The sequence below is a fragment of the Scyliorhinus canicula genome, chromosome 20 (genome assembly GCF_902713615.1).
Source record: "Scyliorhinus canicula chromosome 20, sScyCan1.1, whole genome shotgun sequence".
Classification (NCBI taxonomy): Eukaryota; Metazoa; Chordata; class Chondrichthyes; order Carcharhiniformes; family Scyliorhinidae; genus Scyliorhinus; species Scyliorhinus canicula.
Window position 1 is genome coordinate 42,693,911 of NC_052165.1, and position 25,384 is coordinate 42,719,294.

The 25,384-nt window shown below is 51.6% G+C and overlaps 1 protein-coding gene across 1 annotated transcript in view; it reads left to right on the forward strand.

Annotated features, from left to right (window-relative positions):
• Positions 1–2,485: 2,485 nt before the first annotated feature.
• LOC119954879 overlaps positions 2,486–25,384 on the forward strand; it is a 45,552-nt gene continuing 22,653 nt past the window's right edge. The window contains exons 1-4 of the mRNA XM_038780496.1: positions 2,486–2,505; positions 11,145–11,210; positions 12,327–12,409; positions 25,258–25,371. Coding sequence (XP_038636424.1) covers positions 11,145–11,210; positions 12,327–12,409; positions 25,258–25,371 — 263 coding nt within the window. The 5' untranslated portion in view covers positions 2,486–2,505. The remainder of the gene's footprint in view (positions 2,506–11,144; positions 11,211–12,326; positions 12,410–25,257; positions 25,372–25,384) is intronic.

Genomic DNA, 25,384 nt, shown 5'->3' on the forward strand with positions numbered 1-25,384 from the left:
GTCTTCGATTACCACATGCATTCAAGCTTCCACGCGATCTCTTAGGTGCCCAGGGTTGGGAAATTTAAAAATTGGTCTAGTCCACAAGTAAGACCTTTTCTTATCTGCTCTAATCTACACATGCTGGATTTTGCACTCTTGGACCACCAAAATTTCACTTCAGTGGAGGCAGCTGGTGATTTAAATGGTCAACGAGCACGCGAAGCCCTGCCCAACTCCACTCCTGCCCCTGCGAAAATAGAACATGCCATGTTCAGGGGTCGAGACTTCGGATTTTCAGCCATCTCCTGGATTTGTGCCACAATGTTGAGCCGCTGGGCCAGATTGTTTGGGCAGTTATGTCATTTTGCTACTGCCTCCTGTGCACAGATGGGCTGCAAAATATCTTACATTAGGGAATATCCTTACAACACTTCCAAAAACACTTAATTGGTTGTAAAGCATTTTGGAATGTACTGAGGTGGAGCATTCTGATCAAATGTTATAACTGGTACATCTGCAGACACAAAGATTATCAAAAGCATTTCAAACATTCTAGCACTTTGTGTTCCTGCCAGATTTATTCCTCAACTGTGCTGCTCTTTTCTTGCAGACTCACCAAGGAAAGGAAATCGGAAATCCCGACCGTGCAGCTTTTAAATGAGATTGGGTTGAGTTCCCAACAATCTGTTCATTGCGGAACAATGGATCTCGGCACAATCTGTAAAAAAGGTAATTGGAATCATAGAAATGTAACTCATTGAAGGATGTCATTCGGTCCACCCTGACTGCGCCAATTAGAAAAGACCCTTCCAGTCTAATCCCACTTCCCAGCACTTGAGGCTGGATTTTATGGGTGGATGAATTCCTTTTCTGAGTGAAAGGTCAGTTGTCTGTCCATCCACCAAAGTCCAGCTGCCTTGCTGCAGTTTTACGCTGGGGGCAGCCTTAATTGGATCAGAGTGGCACCTTTTATAAAATTAATTTACAGGATGTGGTCATCACTGGCTAGACCAACATTGATTGCCAATCACTAGTTGCCCTTCAGAAGCTGCCTTCTTGAACCTTTACAGCCCCTGAGGTGTAGGTACGCACACAATGCTGTCAGGCAGGGAACTCCAGAATTTTGACCCAGCAACAGAGGAGGGATGATGATGTAGTTCTAGTGGCTTGCTCAGCAATTTCAGAGCACGGTTACAAGTCACATTTCTATGGATCCAGAGTCACATGTAGGCCAGACCAGGTAAGGAAGATTTCCTTCCCTAAAGGGCATTGGTGAAACAGATTGGTTTTTACAACAATTGATGATAGTTCCGTGGACACCATCACTGAGATTAGCTGTGTATTGCAAATTTTAGTTATTGGATTTAAAATTCCACCATTGCCATGGTGGGGTTTGATCCCATGTCCTGGGCATTAGCCTGGGCTGTTTAGTTACTAGACTAGTGACATTACCATTATGCCACCATTGCTTCCATTTTTAGTGAGGATAAGCAATTAGAGAGATAGCTGAGGATATGTCAGAGTTAAAATATGGTGGGATGGGGTGAAAGGACTAATGGGGACAACACGGTGGCACAGCGGTTACTGCTGCCTCACAGCTCCAGGGACAAGGGTTCAATTCCCGTCTCGGGTGACTGTGTAGAGTTTGCACTTCATCCCCGTGTCTGCATGGGCTTCCTCCGGGTGCTCTGGTTTCATCTGACAGTCCAAAGATGTGCAGGTTAGGCGGATTGGCCATGTTAAATTGCTCTTCGTGTCCAAAAAGGTTGGGTTGGGTGGGGCTACTGGGTTACGGGTGGGGGTTGGGCATTGGTAAGATGTTCTTTCCAAGGGCCAGTGCAGACCTGATGGGCCGAATGGCCTCCTGCACTGTAAATTCTATGATAACTTCATTTTAGACTGGGATTGGGACTGGCAGGGGTGGGGGAATGGTTGGCAACACACAAACCTAATTATGGGTGATAAGAGAATGATCAATGGGAGTGGGATGGTTTGGAGAGGTTAGGATTGCATGTAATAGGAATGGATGAAATTCAGACTGGGAGGAGAATGAGTGCGGGGCATGGGTCTGATGAAGATATATTAGTGTGGCTCTGGAAGTTTGTTAGCAAGGGGCTGGAATGTGGCATGAGTTTAAGAATCTATGAACAGTGCTGACAGGTTTCCGATGAGGTGGTGACAAGGTCGGTGTGGGTTCCTGGGCACTTAAACGGCAGGGCAGCTCTTAGCAATGTTAGAATGGGGCTTGCATGTGTTGGCACGGTATTGGATGCTCAGGAGCAAAATCTGTCTGGAGAAGAACGAGAACCTTTAATCTGAATGTGGAAAGCAGCCAACGGAAACTTTGTTTGAATTGTGAAGCCACTTGCAATTCCAAGGCACAGGTTGCATCAGGTTGATCATAAATCTCTTTCAGATTCAAATGAAGATTCAGCAAGGTCATCAACAGCTAAAAATAAACATAACCCATCAAATGGTACTGCTGATCCCAGTGAAGACATTATTAAGACATTTAAAGATAAGGTAAGTGACATAGAATGCCGAAAACCAATATAGAATCATCATTGATTTCACTCTCTCACTATTTTGTCAACTGCTGGAGCCTGGTTTGCACAAACATGGGAGACCGCACCAGGGCTCAGTAGGTATTTCCAGCATCTGCTGTTTTTATTTCAGATTTCCAACGTCCGCAGTATTTTATTTCAGGTATATTGAATAGTTCCATCACATGCCATGCCAATAAGGAGCCAGCTTGGTAGAACTTACAGCACGGATGGAGGCTATTTGAGTCTATATCATGAACAAAATGGCTGAAAAAGTGTTATCCAGTCTAATCCCACCTTCCAACCTTTGGGCTGTAGCCCTGTGGATTACAGCAACTCACATTCAGTCAACATCCTGGAATGCCCTCCCTAAGCGCGCTGGGGGAGTACCTTCACCCCATGGACTGCATCCATTCATGAAGATGCCTGACCACCACTTCTACTAATGGGGGAACCAGGGAGGGACAATAAATATCAGCCCTGTCAGCAACACCCACATCCCGAGAATGAGTATTAAACGACGAGCCTTCTGAGAATGACAGAATCAGTTTTGGCCTCCGTATAACAGATGAGCTTGTCAGAATTTTAAAGTTTATCCGAGTGAAGTAAATTACTGACAATCTCTGCGTAGACCTTCCTTGTTTAATTTAATTTCCCAGGGTGGTATTTTTCTGAACTTGTTTTATTTTTTTCCCCTGCTTTTCCTCAGTCGGTAGCTTTGACTGTGCACTGTAATAAGATGAATTGTACCTCGTGCTATTCACTTAAAGTTTCAGCATTTTCACCTGGAGTGTAATTATTTGCAGCTGTGAAGCTGATATGGTCTGCTCTGTGACGCAAGACCCTTTTGTTTGAAAATATTTTACGTTTGTGGTCGTTTGCAGATTTTGTTCAAGGTCAGTTATTTCAGTGCAAAATACTTCCAGGGATTGGATTCCATTGTCAGGGAAGAAAAGACTTGAGACAGGATTCTCCATTTGGGAACCATGTTCTCCCACCGAGGTGAATTGCAATTGGTTTACGATCCCCGGGAGCGCAAACTGGAAATCAATTCAGTGTCCCTTGCCAGGCAAATTTATGCATGGCTTGGAATACAAGAGATTCCCGAGGGAATCTAATATCGGGCCATCACTTTGAGTCCCCTGCACTGAAATTCTAATTTGAACGGGGGGTTACCCGGCATCACCCCCCCCCCCCCCCGTCCCAGGACCCCTGTAATAGGAAGACCCCTCTGGGATCCTACAATAGGGACCCCCAGAGACCTTTGTAATACAGAGACCCTCCACCAGGGACCTCCTGGCCAAAGGGACCCCCACAGGGAACCCTGAAATAGAGGAATTCCCCAAAGGGACCCCCTTTCTGTGGTCCCCCCCCCCCAACCACAGACACTCTCCCCACCATGCAGACCCCCCCCCCCCGCCTCTCCCCACCATGCAGAACCCCCCCCCGCCTCTCCCCACCATGCATACCCCCCGCCTCTCCCCACCATGCATACCCCCCGCCTCTCCCCACCATGCAGACCCCCATCACCATGCAGACCCCCATCACCATGCAGACCCCCATCACCATGCAGACCCCCATCACCATGCAGACCCCCATCACCATGCAGACCCCCATCACCATGCAGACCCCCATCACCATGCAGACCCCCATCACCATGCAGACCCCCATCACCATGCAGACCCCCATCACCATGCAGACCCCCATCACCATGCAGACCCCCATCACCATGCAGACCCCCATCACCATGCAGACCCCCATCACCATGCAGACCCCCATCACCATGCAGACCCCCATCACCATGCAGACCCCCATCACCATGCAGACCCCCATCACCATGCAGACCCCCATCACCATGCAGACCCCCATCACCATGCAGACCCCCATCACCATGCAGACCCCCATCACCATGCAGACCCCCATCACCATGCAGACCCCCATCACCATGCAGACCCCCATCACCATGCAGACCCCCATCACCATGCAGACCCCCATCACCATGCAGACCCCCATCACCATGCAGACCCCCATCACCATGCAGACCCCCATCACCATGCAGACCCCCATCACCATGCAGACCCCCATCACCATGCAGACCCCCATCACCATGCAGACCCCCATCACCATGCAGACCCCCATCACCATGCAGACCCCCATCACCATGCAGACCCCCATCACCATGCAGACCCCCATCACCATGCAGACCCCCATCACCATGCAGACCCCCATCACCATGCAGACCCCCATCACCATGCAGACCCCCATCACCATGCAGACCCCCATCACCATGCAGACCCCCATCACCATGCAGACCCCCATCACCATGCAGACCCCCATCACCATGCAGACCCCCATCACCATGCAGACCCCCATCACCATGCAGACCCCCATCACCATGCAGACCCCCATCACCATGCAGACCCCCATCACCATGCAGACCCCCATCACCATGCAGACCCCCATCACCATGCAGACCCCCATCACCATGCAGACCCCCATCACCATGCAGACCCCCATCACCATGCAGACCCCCATCACCATGCAGACCCCCATCACCATGCAGACCCCCATCACCATGCAGACCCCCATCACCATGCAGACCCCCATCACCATGCAGACCCCCATCACCATGCAGACCCCCATCACCATGCAGACCCCCATCACCATGCAGACCCCCATCACCATGCAGACCCCCATCACCATGCAGACCCCCATCACCATGCAGACCCCCATCACCATGCAGACCCCCATCACCATGCAGACCCCCATCACCATGCAGACCCCCATCACCATGCAGACCCCCATCACCATGCAGACCCCCATCACCATGCAGACCCCCATCACCATGCAGACCCCCATCACCATGCAGACCCCCATCACCATGCAGACCCCCATCACCATGCAGACCCCCATCACCATGCAGACCCCCCACACCATGCAGACCCCCCCCCCCACACCATGCAGACCCCCCCCCACACCATGCAGACCCCCCCCCACACTATGCAGACCCCCCCCACACCATGCAGACCCCCCCCACACCATGCAGACCCCCCCCCACACCATGCAGACCCCCCCCCCACACCATGCAGACCCCCCCCACACCATGCAGACCCCCCCCCACACCATGCAGACCCCCCACACCATGCAGACCCCCCCCACACCATGCAGACCCCCCCCACACCATGCAGACCCCCCCCACACCATGCAGACCCCCCCCACACCATGCAGACCCCCCACACCATGCAGACCCCCCCACACCATGCAGACCCCCCCACACCATGCAGACCCCCCCCCCACCCCATGCAGACCCCCCCCCACACCATGCAGACCCCCCCCCACACCATGCAGACCCCCCCCACACCATGCAGACCCCCCCCCCACACCATGCAGACCCCCCCCCACACCATGCAGACCCCCCCACACCATGCAGACCCCCCCACACCATGCAGACCCCCCCCACACCATGCAGAGCCCCCCCCCCCACACCATGCAGACCCCCCCCACACCATGCAGACCCCCCCACACCATGCAGACCCCCCCCACACCATGCCGACCCCCCCACACCATGCCGACCCCCCCCCACGCCATGCCGACCCCCCCACGCCATGCCGACCCCCCCACGCCATGCCGACCCCCCCACGCCATGCCGACCCCCCACGCCATGCTGACCCCCCCCACACCATGCCGACCCCCCCCACACCATGCAGACCCCCCCCACACCATGCAGACCCCCCCACACCATGCAGACCCCCCACACCATGCAGACCCCCCCCCACACCATGCAGACCCCCCCCCACACCATGCAGACCCCCCCCCACACCATGCAGACCCCCCCCCCACACCATGCAGACCCCCCCCCACCCCATGCAGACCCCCCCCCCACACCATGCAGACCCCCCCCCACACCATGCAGACCCCCCCCCACACCATGCAGACCCCCCCACACCATGCAGACCCCCCCACACCATGCAGACCCCCCCACACCATGCAGACCCCCCCCACACCATGCAGACCCCCCCCCCCCACACCATGCAGACCCCCCCCACACCATGCAGACCCCCCACACCATGCAGACCCCCCCCACACCATGCCGACCCCCCCCCACACCATGCCGACCCCCCCCCCCCACGCCATGCCGACCCCCCCACGCCATGCCGACCCCCCCACGCCATGCCGACCCCCCACGCCATGCTGACCCTCCCCACACCATGCCGACCCCCCACGCCATGCAATCCCCCCCACACCATGCAGACCCCCCCCACACCATGCAGACCCCCCCACACCATGCAGACCCCCCCACACCATGCAGACCCCCCCCACACCATGCAGACCCCCCCCCACACCATGCAGACCCCCCCACACCATGCAGACCCCCCACACCATGCAGACCCCCCCCACACCATGCAGACCCCCCCACACCATGCAGACCCCCCCACACCATGCAGACCCCCCCCACACCATGCAGACCCCCCCCACACCATGCAGACCCCCCCCCCACACCATGCAGACCCCCCCCCCCCCCGCCTCTCCCCACCATGCAGACCTGCTTTAAAAGCCAGTTCTTTAGCTGAACTGGCCATGATCAATTGCCCCTTAGTGTCCAAAGGTTATTGATGGTTACAGGGATATGGTGGAGGTCGGTGTAGACTCGATGGGCTGAATGGTCTCCTTTTGCAATGTAGGGATTCTATGATTGACCACGTCAAAGCAAGGTAATTGCATTCCAAGCACTAAGTGCTTTCTAATCACTCAAGCACGTGGGTGGTCCCTTTGGTCAGAGAGTCCCTGAGGGAGTCCTGCTATTACAAGGGTGCCTGGGGGGTCTCCCTATTACAAGGGGCCCTGGAAGAGAGTGTGTGGGGGATGGGGTCTGGTTGAAGGGGTGGGCAGGCAGTGCTTTATGGGGCTCAGTTGGGCTCGGTTGATTTCTACCAGTAGGGTCCTGCAGTGGTAGACCCCACGGTGGGCCAAGGGGTAAGTCCCCTAAGGAGAGGACAAGGGCATTCCTTGTTACCTGATTCGCCAAAGTTGACATGCATGCCACCTTTAACCTCCAGATTAGGGCCATCCCAGCAATGGCGGAGAGTCCTGCTGCCTGGGCAGCTTGTTGGCTTGATCCAGGTCAAAGTTTACATAGTTAGCTACCTGAGCAAAGAGGGCGGAGTCTCCTGCAGCACATGCGATTCGTCATCTGCTATAATGGCCGTCGGCACGTGTATACCTTGGGCTGTCGCCGACTTCCCCCTTTGGGTCTCTCTCTGGCCTGATGGGTGGCCAGGTCATCAGGGTGTAGGGTGGGGGCCTGCACATGGGCCGCTGCCTTGAACCTCTGTCGATGCTGTTGCTGCCGCCTTCTCTGGTATCTGGCCTCCTGCCTCCTGCAAGCACCACGAGGGCAGATTCTGCGGAATCCAAGATACCATCCAAATCGTGTAATATCTGTAAGGAATTGAAGAAGGTGAAGGCCAGACAATCAGCTTCCAGCCCAGTACCCTCCAGTCCCGCATTGGCTCCCCCCTCGCAATCCCTTCCATCCTTCAGGATGCCCTTCAATGTGTCCTGTGCATGCATCCCTGGTCGCAGCAGGAGCCCCCGGGCACCGGATCCCAGACGCTGTACCATAGACACCCACTGATAATGTTACCTGGGCCATTCGCTGGATCCCTCCCTAGTGCATATATCCACCTTCTGTTTGTGGAAATGTTCCCAGTGCTGAGACTCAGCTCTTGGTTGTTTGGATGTTGGCTAGCCTCTGGTGTTCAGGCAAGGTGTCCAAGTCTCACAGTCTGGTTGGGATGCGAGGCAATAACGCTCACCTGCGACATGGCACGTGCACCACGCAAATCAACTTGGGAGCTGTGAAGTGCTCACATTACTGCAATAGCTAATTCCCTATTAGCAATAGCTGTCAGCTGTGCACCCGATCACCATGCAGACCCCATCACCATGCAGACCCCCATCACCATGCAGACCCCCATCACCATGCAGACCCCCATCACCATGCAGACCCCCATCACCATGCAGACCCCCATCACCATGCAGACCCCCATCACCATGCAGACCCCCATCACCATGCAGACCCCCATCACCATGCAGACCCCCATCACCATGCAGACCCCCATCACCATGCAGACCCCCATCACCATGCAGACCCCCATCACCATGCAGACCCCCATCACCATGCAGACCCCCATCACCATGCAGACCCCCCACACCATGCAGACCCCCCCCTACACCATGCAGACCCCCCCCCACACCATGCAGACCCACCCCCACACCATGCAGACCCCCCCCCACACCATGCAGACCCCCCCCACACCATGCAGACCCCCCCCACACCATGCAGACCCCCCCCCACACCATGCAGACCCCCCCACACCATGCAGACCCCCCCCACACCATGCAGACCCCCCACACCATGCAGACCCCCCCCACACCATGCAGACCCCCCCCACACCATGCAGACCCCCCCACACCATGCAGACCCCCCACACAATGCAGACCCCCCCCACACCATGCAGACCCCCCCACACCATGCAGACCCCCCCCACACCATGCAGACCCCCCCCCACACCATGCAGACCCCCCCCCCACACCATGCAGACCCCCCCCACACCATGCAGACCCCCCCCCCACACCATGCAGACCCCCCCCACACCATGCAGACCCCCCCACACCATGCAGACCCCCCCACACCATGCAGACCCCCCCACACCATGCAGCCCCCCCCCCACACCATGCAGACCCCCCCCACACCATGCCGACCCCCCCACACCATGCAGACCCCCCCCACACCATGCCGACCCCCCCACACCATGCCGACCCCCCCCCACGCCATGCCGACCCCCCCACGCCATGCCGACCCCCCCACGCCATGCCGACCCCCCCACGCCCTGCCGACCCCCCACGCCATGCAGACCCCCCCACACCATGCCGACCCCCCCCACACCATGCAGACCCCCCCCCACACCATGCAGACCCCCCCCACACCATGCAGACCCCCCCACACCATGCAGACCCCCCCACACCATGCAGACCCCCCACACCATGCAGACCCCCCCCCACACCATGCAGACCCCCCCCCCACACCATGCAGACCCCCCACACCATGCAGACCCCCCCCCACACCATGCAGACCCCCCCCACACCATGCAGACCCCCCCCACACCATGCAGACCCCCCCCCACACCATGCAGACCCCCCCCCACACCATGCAGACCCCCCCACACCATGCAGACCCCCCCACACCATGCAGACCCCCCCACACCATGCAGACCCCCCCACACCATGCAGACCCCCCCCACACCATGCAGACCCCCCCCCCCACACCATGCAGACCCCCCCCCACACCATGCAGACCCCCCCACACCATGCAGACCCCCCCCCACACCATGCCGACCCCCCCCCCCCACGCCATGCCGACCCCCCCACGCCATGCCGACCCCCCCACGCCATGCTGACCCCCCCCACACCATGCCGACCCCCCACGCCATGCAATCCCCCCCACACCATGCAGACCCCCCCACACCATGCAGACCCCCCCACACCATGCAGACCCCCCCCACACCATGCAGACCCCCCCCACACCATGCAGACCCCCCCCCACACCATGCAGACCCCCCCCCACACCATGCAGACCCCCCACACCATGCAGACCCCCCCCACACCATGCAGACCCCCCCACACCATGCAGACCCCCCCCCCACACCATGCAGACCCCCCCCCACACCATGCAGACCCCCCCCCCACACCATGCAGACCCCCCCACACCATGCACGTTCTCCCCGTGTTTACGTGGATTTCCTCCGGGTGCTCCGGTTTCCTCCCACAAGTCCCGAAAAACGTGCTGTTAGGTGAATTGGACATTCTGAATTCTCCCTCTGTGTACCTGAACAGGTAGTCTGGGTAGGGTGCTCTTTTGGAGGGTCAGTGCAGACTTGATGGACCAAATGGCCTCATTCTGCACTGTAGGGGTTCAATGGAATGTGGTTGATTCTTAAATGCCCTTTGAAATAGCAGAGCAAGCCGTTCAGGTCAAGGGTAATGAGAGATGGACAACAAATGCTGACCCAGCCACCAGCACCCATAGCCCATGAAAATAGTGACCAATATCTTAGTCAAAGAAGTAAGTTTCAAGGACATCACTTTTCCAAGGAAAGCGGGGTTGAGAGGCAGAGAGATTTTTGGAGGGAATTCAGGAGTTTTGGGACCTGAAGGCACAGCCAGTGTTGGGGAGAAGGAGGTGGAGAATGGACAAGAAGACAAAGAAGGAGCAATGTAGGGATTGAGAGCCTGGAGGAGGTTACAGAGATAAAGAGGCCTTTCTCCTTGGTTGGTTTTGAAATAAAGGGTGAGGATTCTAAAGCCGAGGCATTGCTGAACTGACAGCCAATGGAGGGGTGAAAGGCGAGCAAGACTTGGTGCTTGTTAGGGAGCAGGCAACAGCGTTTTGGATGAGCGACAGTTTATGCGTGTTGGAAGATGTGAGGCCGGTCAGGAGAGCTTTGGAATAGTTGAGTGTAGAAGTAACAAAGTTGTGAATGAAGGTTTCAGCAGAAAATGGAGTGAGCCAGGGACGGATCACAATTTTCACCAAAGATAATTTTCCATTTGTTCTAGATGGATGAAGCCTGCGACTCCACCCTCCATGAGTTTGCCAAGTATGACAAAGAGACCAATGGCTTGGTAAGTAGATGATTAATTGAAGGTAGTTTTTCCAATTTTACCTACCCTTCATTATCTGATACAGGCTCTCAGAGTGAGAGGCTCCACATTGGGAACAGAGGGGCGAATAAAATTACCTTTCCGATTCAGTCTTGATATAGTTTTACTCCCAGATGTTTTGATTAATTCTATTATGTAATTTTGTCAGGGAGTGGAATTGTTTGGATTCTCCTTCAAAGAGCAGCACATGCATGATCGGCTGATTGGCCTCTTGCTGTGCAATGTGAAACTGTGGTAGAAATGTGGCAGAAATGACTGAAAGAGCATTAAATTCAGTAAACGTGAACTTTCTCACATCCTTTTTATTTCACCATAGTCCTGTTTCAGCCAAAAATTAATCCCACTGCTCTGCTTTCCCCATAACCTACTACCAATCTCAAACTAATCCCACTGCTCTTCTTTCCCCCAATTGCAAATTAATCCCACTGCCCTACTCTGTCCTCATAGCCCCGTACGAATCCAAACCTAATCGCATTGCCCCACGCTCTCTCCCCATAGCCCAGTATCAATCCAAAACTAACCCCACTGCCCCACTATCTCCCATAGTTCTGTAAAAATTTCCCAAACTAATCCCACTGCCCAATCTGGTTGGTTTAGGGGCTGGTTTAGCTCACTTGGCTAAATCGCTGGCTTTTCAAGCAGACCAAGCAGGCTAGCAGCACGGTTCGATTCCCGTACCAGCCTCCCCGGACAGGCGCCGGAATGTGGCGACTAGGGGCTTTTCACAGTAACTTCATTGAAGCCTACTCGTGACAATAAGCGATTTTCATTTTCATTTCATTTCATCTCTCCTCATAGCCCCGCACCAATCCAAACCTAATCCCACTGCTCCGTGCACTCTCCCCACAGCTCAGTACCAATCCAAAATTATCCCACTGCCCTAATCTCTCCTCACAGCCCAGTACCAATCCAAAACTAATCCCACTGCCCCAGTCTCTCCCTATAACCCTGTATCAGTCCCAAACTAATGCCAATGCCCCACTCTTTCCCCACAGCCCACTGCTTCAAATACATACTCAATTTGTTTAAATTGGAGTTAAAATAACTTGAGTTGAACAAACTTATTTTACCTTTCAGATCAGCAAGACTGCATTTCGACACGCACTGGTTGATCTAAAAATTTCAATGTTTGCAATGGATTTGGAGCATCTGTTATCCAGGTACTGATGCAGTTTAATTGTTGCTACTTTATCCCTATGATGGAAGTGATTACTTAGTGGTATCACTGCACTGATTTAATGGGAGATGGCTCTCTCACTTAGTCAGCAGGTTATGGATTCAAGTCCCAGTCTGGAGACATTTGTGCACACACTATGCTGACACACCAGCACTGGGGGAGTGCTGCACTGCCAGAGGCGCCATCCAGCAGATGAGGTATTAGAGGTGTTGTCTTGCAGTTGGTTGTAAAATATACCACAGTGCTACTAATTTGAAGAAGAACAGAGGATCGCCATAGTAACCTCGCCAATATTTATTCCTTAATCAACCTTCAGAAACGGATTAGTTCATCATTACCTGTTTGCAAATTGCCTGCAATGTTTCCTACACAGCAACAGTGACTAATCTTCGACATGCTTCATTCGTCATACAGAGCTCTGAAAAATGCTCGTGAAAAATGCTACAGAAATACAATTATTTTCTTTCTAAAACTGAGGCCATTTCCATTCCTTCTCAATACTGTAGCAATCTGAAATTTGTTATTTGGTTCAGATTATTTATTTATTGGTCACTTGCACAGGAAGGACATAGGAACAGGAAGTGGCTTTTCTTTATTCATTCAAAGGATGTAGGATTCACCAGCTAGGCCAGCATGCATTGACCATCCATAATTGGCCCCCAAATCTGTTCTGCCATCCAATTAGATTGTAGCTGATCTGTATTTTAAAAAATAAATTTAGAGTACACAATTAATTTTTTCCAATTAAGGGGAAATTTAGCTTGTTCAATCCACCTACCTTGCACATCTTTGGGTTGTGGGGGCGAAACCCACGCAAACATGGTGAGAAACACGGGGCTGGTTTAGCACACTGGGCTAAATCGCTGGCTTTTAAAGCAGACTGATGAACCATCAATTGAACACGAGACGAGTTGCTGTACAAAAGTTAGGCTTTAATAAGCTAGATGTTAGCCCTGCGGTCGACTACAGTAAATGGATGACCGCCGGCCGTACTGGGTATTTATACCCCGCCCTGGAGGCGGGGTTAACTCAGCCTCTCGACGAATCGGGGACCCGTCACATGACTGGTCTCAACCAATTGGTCGAGAGGCACATGACCAACCAGGGCCAATGGTAAGCCGGTGTTCTGCACCAATGGCAGGCAGCTATGTTAATCATACTACCACACAGACCAAGGCAGGCCAGCAGCACGGTTCAATTCCCGTACCAGCCTCCCCGAACAGGCGCTGGAATGTGGCGACTAGGGGCTTTTCACAGTAACTTCATTTGAAGCCTACTTGTGACAATAAGCGATTTTCATTTTCAGAATGTACAAACTCCATACGGACAGTAACCCAGAGCCGGGATTGAACCTGGGACCTCGGCGCAGTGAGACTGCAGTGCTACCACTGCGCCACCGTGCTGCCCTGCTGATCTATATTTTAACTCAATTTAACAGCATCAACCCCCTGCCCCACCCCCGTAAAACAACCTTGGTTTCCTAACACTATAATACCCTTGCTCACCAAAAATCTATGGAGCTCTGTTTTGAGAATTTTCAATGGATTCCTGGTCTCAACATTTGCGGGAGAGATCTGGATTCCCATCATCCTTTGTGTGAAGAAGTACTGCCTGACATCTTCAGTGATTGGCCTAGTGCGAATGCTAAGGTTATGGCCTCTTGAACTGGAGTCTCTGTCACAGGAAGTAGTTGCCCTCTAGCTCAGTTCTTCCTGAAAGTTTTTTGTGCTGTGACCCCATCTTAATGCTTCACAGCCCTAGAGTGAAACTTTTGGAAGGTGGGTGGAGGTTTGGTGGTGGTGGTGGTGGGCGGGTTGTTGAGTGGGGTGGAGGTTCAAACAGCAGAGACACGGGCACAAAAAATAACAAAGACGCCTACCATTTGTGGGCACTGGTAATGTCAGCGATCAGCTATCAGATCTCATTGGATTAGACCACATTCACAATCAAAAAAAAATTGCACACATTTAAAGAGGAAAAATCCCAAGATATTCAAATCTGGGCCAGGATTCTCCCCTACCCGGCGGGGCGGGGGGTCCTGGCGGGATGGAGTGGCGTGAACCACTCCAGCGTCAGGACACCCCAAAGGTGCGGATTTCTCCGCACCTTTAGGGGCCAAGCCCTAACCTTGAGGGGCTAGGCCCGCGCCAGAGTGGTTGGCGCCGCACCGACCGGCGGGAAAGGCCTTTGGCGCCACGCCAGCCGGGGCTGAAGGGATTTTGCCGGCCGGTGGAAGTCCGCGCATGCGCCGGAGCATCAGCGGCTGCTGATGCCATCCCCGTGCATGCGCAGGAGAGGGGGTCTCTGCCGCGTCCGCCATTGTGAAGGCTATGGCGAACACGGAAGGAAAAGAGTGCCCCCACGGCACAGGCTCGCCCACTGATCGGTGGGCCCTGATCACGGGCCAGGCCACCGTGGGGGCACCCCCCGGGGCCTCCGGCCAGATCATCCCGCCCCCCCCTCCAGGACCCCGAAGCCTGTTCGCACCGCCTGGTCCCGCCAGTAAGGTAGGTGGTTTGATTCCCGCCAGCGGGACCAGCATGACAGCAGCGGGACTTCGGCCCATCGCTGGCCGGAGAATCGCCGGGGGGGGGGGCCCGCCGACAGGACTGAGATGAGGAAACAAATTCTTCACTCAAAGGGTAGTGAACCTGTGGAAATCTCTACCACAGAAGCCTACGGAGGCCAAGTTACTGGATGTATTCAAGAAAGAGATGGATAATGATTTTAATAGCATCAAGGGGCATAGGTAGCAAACAGGAATATGGCATTTGGATAGAGGATCAGCTGTGATCATGTTGAATGGTGGATCAGACTCGCATAGCGGGGTATTCCTCGCCAAGGCCAAAAAAAAAGATTCCATTTGATAGCCATTCACGCCCAAAACTGAACTTTGTTTTTTGGGGCATTAAATCGTGCCCCTAGTTTTTATGCTTTTATGAATTGTTGTATCTGGTTCATGAATATCCTTTAGAGAAGGAAATCTGCCATCCTTACCTGGTCTGGCCTAACATGTGACTCCAAACCTACAGCAATCTGGTTGACAGAAACCTGCCCCCTGAAATGGCTGAGCACACCACTCAGTTGAAGGAGAATTCAAACGGGCAATAAATGCTGGACTTGCCAGTGACACCTACATCAAATGAAATAATTTTTAAAAATCTGCACTGCACCCCTGCTGTTTAGCATTTAAGGGATCGATAGGTTGCATCCTGGGTGCATATAGCATAAGGCCTTGTTATTCTTTGCATCCGCGATTCATGGACATGATTTAGCAGCTCTGTTACATTCCAAAGCTAAATGATCCTCCCCCATTGCTCCCCGTCCTGTGTGACAGCAGTGAGAAACAATCATGTCAAACTGTCCAGCTTTCCGTAGGTGTCTTATCCTTGCACCTTATGATAAATATTCTGTGCCTCTTTTCTTCGGAGAATTTATGCACCTGGAGATTTTAACAGCAGCTGTCACTGGCGCGAGAGAAAACAAATTGATTTTATGCAGATGCAGCTATTCTAAAATCCCAACACTGTCAGCTGTTCAGGTGAACGTGACCTGTTTACTTCTTTGTCTCAATGCAATTAAACAACTTGCTCAGTGAGAGAATCTCTGCGGCAGAATTAAAAAATCTTTCCCTGTTTTTGAGAGGTGTAACCAAGATGCCCGTATCCAACAACAACAACTTGTATTTATATAACACCTTTAATGGAATAAGATGGCTCAAGGTGCTTCACGGCAGCAAACTTTGACTGTTGAGTCAAGTGAGGAGATGTCGGGTCAGCTGATCAAAAGTTTGTTAAAGGAGCATCGTAAAACAAGAGAAAGATATAGAGCGGAATTCTCCGCACTCACGACGGGGCGGAGAATAGCGGGCGGCGTAAATTTTTACGACCACGCTGGTCCGACGCCCTCCCGCTATTCTCCCCCCCCCCCCCCCCCCCCCCACGCCCACCTCCCGACACAAATCGCAGCCCGCCGTTTTTTTACGGCGAGCAGCGATTCTCAGCTGGCCGATGGGCCGATTTCCAAGGCCTTTACGACCGTTTTTATGAACGTCAATCACACCTGGTCTGACCGTTCGTAAAAACGGCCGTAAAGTCCCGATCTGGGGAACCATGGCACCAATTAGCACGGCAGTACCATGGCCGTGCCAAGGGTGCCATGGGCCCGCGATCGGTGCCCACCGATCGCGGGCAGCGGGTACTTACCCCGCGCACTCTTTATCCTTCCGCCGCCCCACTGTATCCATTCGCGGGGCGGCTGAGGGGCATACCGGCCCGCGCATGCGCGGGTTTCACGCAAATGCGTGATGACGTCATCCGCGCATACGCGGGTTGGAGTCGTCCAATCCGCGTATGCGCGGCTGACGTCATCTGACGCGTCAGCCGTCGCTAACTCTGGCTAGCGGGCTTAACAAAAGTTAAGCCCGCGATGCCGGAGTTCACGGCCGCGGGATGCTAGCCCCGACTGGGGACCAGAATCGGTTCCCGGTCGGGGGGGCGGAGGCTGGCGTCAAATCCGCCCATTTTTGACGCCAGCCTCACGATTTCCCGCGGGTGCGGAGAATCACGCCCATAGTGAGATGGAAGGGTTGACAGAGGAAGTTCCTGGGCCTTGGGCCAAGGCAGCTGAAGGCAAGACCACTAATGGTGGTGTGATTAAAATTGGAGATGTGCAAGAGGTCATCATTAGAGGAGTGCATCTATCTCAGAGAGTTGTAGGCCTGGAGGGAATTAAAGAGATAGGGAGGGGTGAGGCCACAGAGGGGTTTGGAATCAAGGATTGGAATTTTCAAATTGAATGTTGCTTAGCCTGGAGCCAATGTAAGTCAGTGAACACAGGGGAACCTGTTGCAAGTTAGGGCATGGGCATAATAGCAGCATATGAACAGCAGGAATCCGTCCAGCCCATCAATTAGATTAAGACTGATCTGGAAGCTAACTCCAACTACCCATTTTGGTTTCATAATCCTTAATAACCTTGTCTAAAAGTTAATAATTGAGCCCGCCAAAGGGGACATGATGTCAGGGGGTGGGGGGGACAAGAGTATTACGTGGAAGGATTCGCATCGGATTTGCAGCATCAGATAAACTGTCCCCAATTAAGATGAGGGTGAGAAGGTCCTACTGCAGGAATCCCAACCGCCAGCTGCAGGATGTCAATTAGGCTCATTAACGAGCCAATTGACACCATTCATACGTGAGCCCATCAGAATTTACAGGTGGCTCAGGAGTTGAATGGGAGTTGTACAGCATTCCCATGCCTCCTGAAAGCAGCCCAGAAAAGTATGTTGGGATTGTCAGCAGCTTTATAATGGGTGGTCCCTCGCTGTCAAGCACACAATGCATGATATGGAGAGACCTGTCCTCTCCCGTGATCCTCCTCCCATCTGTTCTCATTTACCTTTAGCCCAGGGCACCTGGTTAATCCTGGGCCTCTGGTGGATGCATTTCTGGCAACTTCCACCATTTCGGTGGTACTGATGGCAATGAGGAACTCTCTGCGCCTGATTGGGTGGCAAATCACAGCCGGAATATTTTTTTAGCTCCGAGGTCCTCATTTGTGAGTGCCTGATCACTTAACTCCGTCTGACAATTCCCACTGATGTGTTTTTCCCACTGGTTGGTGAATCGGAGATTGAGACCCCCGTTGGGCCTAGTAAATCCCACCCAAATGTTTCAAGTTTGATGAAAAGACTCAAACCTATAGACATTAGACCCAGGAGGGAGAGTCCTGCCCAGTGAGTCACGGCTGATACATTTGGTTGTCTATTAATAGCCTACTGTGCTCACATTCTCAAAGCTCATACAATGGGCTCTCAGGTTGGGTGCTAGGAAACTAATGGGACCTGATGTCTCACCAGGGGTCAGTGCCTTCAGAAGTGGTGGGATGGTGGCGCAGTGGTTAGCACTTCTGCTTCACAGCACCAAGGACAGTTCGATTCTGACCTTGGGTGACTGTATAGATTTTGTATGTTCTCCCCATGTCTGCGTGGGTTTGCTCTGGGTGCTCCAGTTTCTTCCCACAGTCCCAAAATGTGCAGATTAGGTGGATTAGCCATGATCAATGTGTGGGGTTAAGGTGACAGGGCAGGATGGACGGAGAGTGGGCCTATGTAGAGTGCTCTTTCGGAGGGCCGGTGCAGACTCAATGGGCTGAATGACCCCCTTCTGCACTGTAGGGATTCTATGGATACTATGGAGAGGAATGAACAATTCCCAACTCGCATGTGCAACAACCCAAAAAACAGTCAAGTAGCAGATGGAACTCAGAACTCGCACAGGGAGAGAGATGTGTTGGCCAATGAGGTAAAGTAGAACCAATAGTTCAAAGCTCAGTAGAACAAATACCCTTCATTCCCTCTATCTTCAGAAATTCAAAGTACCTTCCCTCCTATAATCATTCAGCCATTTCCCAAAGGCTGAGCTGTCTGAAGAGGATTTATGCTCTAGTGTGTGAACCCATCTATTCTACAGAATACAATAGGAAACTGTGAAAAAGATACAAAACCTTCAAGCTCTGCAAGGAGAAACCATCTACTATTTTATCTAGGACTCCAATGCATGTGCATGATACCCTTTGTGTGAAAGAGGACTTACAATGAAGCTGCAATTACCCTGTCAAACTCTTGTAATTTGTTTAGAATGATAGGATTTTACTTTTCCAATACTCACGATAAGATCACCTCCTGACAAGTTCCTGTCCAGTCTGAATAGTTCTGCGCAATGCCTCTCGATGATTCCCTCCCATCCCACCCCTCATAAACTAGGTCTCAGCACAAATTCTGCCACCCATACCCTAATATGCACCAAGCTAGTTGCCCTATCATCTCTGTTCTCGCTGATCTCCATTGGCAGCACGGTAGCACAAGTGGGTAGCACTGTTGCTTCACAGCTCCAGGGTCCCAGGGTCACTGTCTGTGTGGAGTCTGCACATTCTCCCTGTGTCTGCGTGGGTTTCCTCCGGGTGCTCCGGTTTCCTCCCACAAGTCCTGAAAGACGTGCTGTTAGATCATTTGGACATTCTGAATTCTCCCTCTGTGTACCCGAACAGGTGCCGGAGTGTGGCCGATGTCATAATATACATCCAGGTATATGATGGTGTGCAGTCAGGCAGTGATTGACACACAGGATGACCAGTGAACACACAGAACACAGCAGCCAATCACCACACAGGACACGACCACTATAAAGCCAGAGGGCACTAGTTTTCCCGCTCTCTCGGGATCCAGTCTCTGAGACAGTCAGAGCCCGTGAGCAGCAACTAGAACATACACCATGTGGTAGTAAGATAGTCTGGTCAGGTTAGCCTCAGGTCTCCAGTCAAGTCAGCATAGTGTCAACCCACAGTTAAAGGGCACATTCTCTGCTCCCCACGGGGCATGGGAGAATTGCAAAAATCACGCCTCCCTTGCACCCCCGCGATTCTCTTCCCCCCCCCCCCCGCTCGGAAGAATCGCTGCTCACCATTTTTCACGGCGAACGGCGATTCTCCAACCCGGCTGGGCCGAGCGGCCTGCCGTTCGCAGCCGTTTCACGACGGCGGCAAACACACCTGGTCGCTGCCGTCGTGAAATGGGAGTGAGAAGCCAGTTTGGGGCTTGTAGGTGGCCTAGAAAGGAAAGAGCACCACGACTGTGCTCGGGAAGGGACAGGCCCGCGATCGGTGCCCACCGATCGTGGGCCGGCGTCCAAATTGGACGCACTATTTCCCCTCCGCCGCCCTGCAAGATCAAGCCGCCACGTCTTGCGGTGCGGCTGAGGGGAAAGACGGCCACCGCGCATGTGCGGATTCATGCCGTCAGCGTCATGACGTCAGCCGCGCATGCGCGGGTTGGAGCCGGCCAACCAGCGCATGCGTGGCTGACTTCATTAGGCGCGCCGGCCGCGTCATTCTCGGCGCGACGCCCCCGCGGCCGAGATTTACGGAGCGCCGCTCCTAGCCCCGCCGGGAGAGGAGAATAGGGGGCGAGGAGCAGCCACCAAGGCCGTCGTGAAACCCGGCCGAGTTCACAACGGCCCTCCCGATTTTTCCCGAGAGTGGAGAATTCCGCCCAAAGTATGTATGATAGTTAAGAGTTCAATAAAATCGAGTTACATTTCTTCAAGTGTTGGAAGTCTCACCACTGCAGTAAACACAGTCCTCGTAGACCCAGCTTACCCAACTCATCAGCCGACTAGGGGCTTTTCACAGTAACTTCATTGCAGTGTTAATGTAAGCCTACTTGTGACAATAAAGATTATTATTATTATTATGTAATGCCTCGATTTTAAAAGTCTCGTCCTTGTTTTCAACTCCCTCCATGTCCTCACCCCTCCATATATCTGTAATCGCATTTAGCCCTACATCTTTGAGATCTCTGCACTCCTCTAAGTCTGGTCCCTTCAGCACCTCTGATTTTAATCCCTCAATCATTGGTGGCTGTGCTTTCAGCTGCCTGGACCTGTGTGTCTTGGGATTTTCTCCTGACCCTCTCTGCCTCCCTCTCCTCTGATAAGGCGCTCCTTCAAACTTAGCTTTTGAATAAGGTTTTAGCTATCTGTCCGAAGGTCTTCTTGGGTCTGAACTTCCGCGGAATGACAATCCGAGTCTGATTGCCCTTCTGCTCTGAGTTACTGCCCTGAAAGTTCAACTTTCTCGCCTGTCAGTCCACCTAAGGCTAAGCGAGCAATGGGTTCACAAGGCATTGAATCAAGGACTGGAACGTTAGAGGTAAGGCAGACATGCCCCTTTTTTGTGGCAATTGCTGTCGTGAAATAGGCAATTTTAAATGTCCAGCCACTTTGAGAAGCCAGGAACAGGAGTAGGCCATTCAGCCCATCAAGCCTGCTCCACCATTCAATACCATCATGGCTGACTGGACACTTCATTGTCTTTTACACACTATCCCCATTACAATTTATGTTATTGTTAATCAGAAATCTATCAATCTCCACTTTAAACATACTCAATGACTTAGCTTCCACAGCCCTCGGGAGTAGGGAATTTCAAAGATTCATCATGTTTTTGAAAACTCACCACTATAGAACATAGAACATAGAACACTACAGCACAGAACAGGCCCTTCGGCCCTCGATGTTGTGCCGAGCAATGATCACCCTACTTAAACCCACGTAACCCGTATACCCGTAACCCAACAATCCCCCCATTAACCTTACACTACGGGCAATTTAGCATGGCCAATCCACCTAACCCGCACATCTTTGGACTGTGGGAGGAAACCGGAGCACCTGGAGGAAACCCACGCACACACAGGGAGGACGTGCAGACTCCACACAGACAGTGACCCAGCCGGGAATCGAACCTGGGACCCTGGAGCTGTGAAGCATTGATGCTAACCACCATGCTACCGTGAGGCCACTATTCTTAGAATTCCCCCTATACCAAAAAAAGGTCGATATTCTAAATGGTGAACAGGGATTCTCACTCCCTGACTCCGATGCAGGCTTCGGTGGGTGCTATTTAGGTCAAACTATATTTTCAAGTTATCCCCCAGTATAACCCATACCTTCACCGAAGAATTTTACCTACTTACCCCTTAGTAGCATCGATGTCCTGGGTCCTGTGTTGTTAAGGAAGTAAAGTAGGCTAATAACCACTTTTTCAGGTTAAGTTAAGTTATTTTATTATTATATTTTTTCTTTTAAAAGCTGCAAACACTTTCTTTACAGAAAGGAAAAAAGATCTTGCTTCGCGATCCTTCTTGGTGGTTGAAGGGACCTTCAGGCCCTGGCCTTGACAATCGATCTTCTTAAAATCTGGTCTTCTTGAGTTGTATTCGCTGGTGAACTCGGTTGCTGTGTCCTGTCCTTCCCATGTACCGAGCTGTGAGAGCTGGCTCTGGCTCTACTGGCTGTCCCCTTTCTTCAGGTTTATATTCTCTTTCGAAGAGTCACCAAGTTTTAACGACTTTATTGTAAATGAGCTTGTTTCATTTTGATTGTCAAAAAGCATCCTTGATGCAAACATCCAAATACAACCAACTATTCACTTTGCGCATAACGTCACCTCTCAGATCTGATTAAAAAACGCCCCGGTTTCAATAGGTGTTACCTCCACTTCCTGCTTTTGAATCGCTTAATTTTCTAATTGTCCCCAGCTCATAAATTTGCCTTTGATTTTGACTTCAAATTGTGTCTCCCGTAGACAGGTCGTCTCCAATTTTCTTTTAATTGACTTAATGTTCATAGAATTTTACACTTTAGAATTTATACCAAATTCGACTGAGCATCTTCCATCCTTTCCAGCTGGTTACTAAGAGTTTATTTCAATTAAGGTGTGAGACTTTGCTTTTAGCTGTATGCTAAAATTTAACTGAAAGACCTGCCTGTTTTAAACATTCGTCAATTGAAACTCTCATCCATGCTTTTCCAGCTACTTCCTGAGATAGTTACATTCCATGAAGGTGTGAGCCATTATTTTAGCTTACCACATGAAACCTGTGTGTTTGATAATCTGCATTTTACAATCCTGCTCTTTGCAGCTGCTATTAACCTTTTGTGGGATCTTTCCCTGTATCCTCTCAGACCAGATATTGCCAGACTTCCATGTTTCAAATGACACATTTTTCTGTATTTTCAAGAACACTTTGTGTAAAAACATTTCTCCTCATCTCGTCCTGAGTGGCGTTCTCCTTATGTTGGAATTGTGCCCTCTGGTTCTAAACTCCCCGACCAAGGGAAACATCTTATCTGTATCTGCCTGTCTATTCCTTTAAATATTTTGTAGGTTTCAATGAGCTCACCTCTCATTTTTTGAAACGCTAGAAATACAGGCACAGTTTGTCCAATCTCTCTTCATAAGACAGCTCTGCCATCCCAGGAGGGTCTGGTGAACTTTCATCAATGGGGGTGGGGGGGAAGGAGGGATGGAGGGCTGTTGGTCATGGCTGGTCAGTTGGTTGGCAAGGGTGGTTGGGTAGTTAGTGAAGGGATGAGAGTCATGTGGTCAGTGGGGGGTGGCCAGTGGTTATCAGTGAGGAAGTGGTGGGTAGTGGGGAAACAGTCAGTGTGAGTCCAATGGGGGAGGAGGGGGTGGGTGGTGTTGGAGGGTGGGGGGAGGGGGCGTGTTCAGTACTAGAGTTACCCAGAAGTTAGAAGTGGTTTTAATTCTTCTAATTTTTGGGGGGTAACTATTACCTGAAGACATTCAGAACCTCTGGCGTTTGCAATTTAAATCATACTTTGGGATGGCTCCCATTGCAGAGGAATTGTCCAAGGGAAGTTTGAACATCCTGGCAATTGCTGGGCAATCCTTACCTGGGAATCTCCAAGAGGGGATTCCCCAACGCACCGTTGGGATACCCCTGATACGATGCCCCAACATCGGATGCCCGTGCAGAGTCGGCAGTCTGCGATTCCCCCTTCCCCGCAGCCCTTGTAGCCTTGTAGTTTCGCCACGTGCATGGTCCCTGCAGCCCAAACCCTACTTACTTCAATGCAAGCATGACTTCACTGACTTTCGGCTTTCTCATAGTTGCAGTTGAAAATTTTGTTTAAAACCTTTGCATCAGCGGCAGTGCTTCGCCCAACGTCTACGTTGCTCCTGATGCCTTCCCACAGCTAGTCAACAAAATCTTCTTTTCAGCCATTATTCTGCGTTAATCCTTGTCCCCAGTTTTCTGTTCTGTTATATTTCTTTGTTGTTGCAAAGATAAAAAGTATGGAGCTGTCCACACTCTTGATTTTTGTAAAACACGATGAGAGGTTTATTAAGCGATGTTGCCCATACAATCAAGATGCCGATCTGCCCAAAGCCCACACAAATACTCTGCTGACGTCACTACACAGCATGTGATGCATAATCAGCAGAAATATATTCTTCGATACATAACAAAAAGGTATATGTTACCACAGCAGCTCAGGCCCCTGAGGGAGCCGGTTGGCTGGACCGCATGTGTGGATCAGATTGGTGCCAACAGTACAGGGTTTGATTTGGCTCGGGTGGATTTGGGACCTGCTTCCTTGCGGGTACTCTTTGTGGAAGGTGTGGTGCTGTGCGTCAAACCTACCTTTGGGCCAAGAACTAAAGTAAGTAATATATTAAGGGTGAGGAGAGTATATTGAGGGTGACGATAGTATATTGAGGGTAAGGATGGTATACTGTGGGTGGGGATAGTATATTGGGGTGAGGATAGTACATTAAGGGTAAGGATAGTATATTGAGGGTAGCCAATAGTATATTGAGGGTAGAGGATAGTATAGTGAGGTTGGAGATAATATACTGAGGGTGAAGATAATATATTGAGGGTGAGGATAGTATGCCAATTAACGATAGCATATCGAGGGTTGAGGATAGTTTATCGAGAGTTGAGGATAATATGTTAAGGGTGAGATTGGTATATTGATAGTTGAGGATAATATATCGAAGATTGAGGATGGTATATTGAGGGTTGAGGATAGTATATCACGGATTGAGGATAGTATATTTAGGACTGAGGATAGTATATCGAGGATTAAGTATGGTATTTGAGAGTTGGACTTAGTGAAGTTTGGGGATACTGAATGTTGACTATAATAGATGTCTAAGTTATTATCTTTATTATTGTTACAAGTAGCTTTGGGTTACACTGTAATGAAGTTACTGTGAAAAGAATTTCATTCTCTATATTCATTCTTAACTATTTCTACAGCTGTGAGGTTCTATAAGTTTGAGGCAAAAATCCTAATGCAGCCATGATTGTTCAAATGGTCTATTTGTTTGCTGGAACATTCGAGAATCCTGTATTTGCTTGGATGCAATGAAGTTACACCAAATATACATTTATTTTTTCTGTGATTGAGTAATTGTGTAAGTAATAATTGACAATTAACTGTAATTTTACACTTTATTCAGATTGAATTTAAGAAGAAATGATGGGTGTGTGGATTATGTAGCGTTTGTGGGAAAACTACACAGCAGATCAAATCTGAGCCTATTCCAAAAGATGCTGAAGAGGTTAAGTCCCAGGTAATTCCTGTGT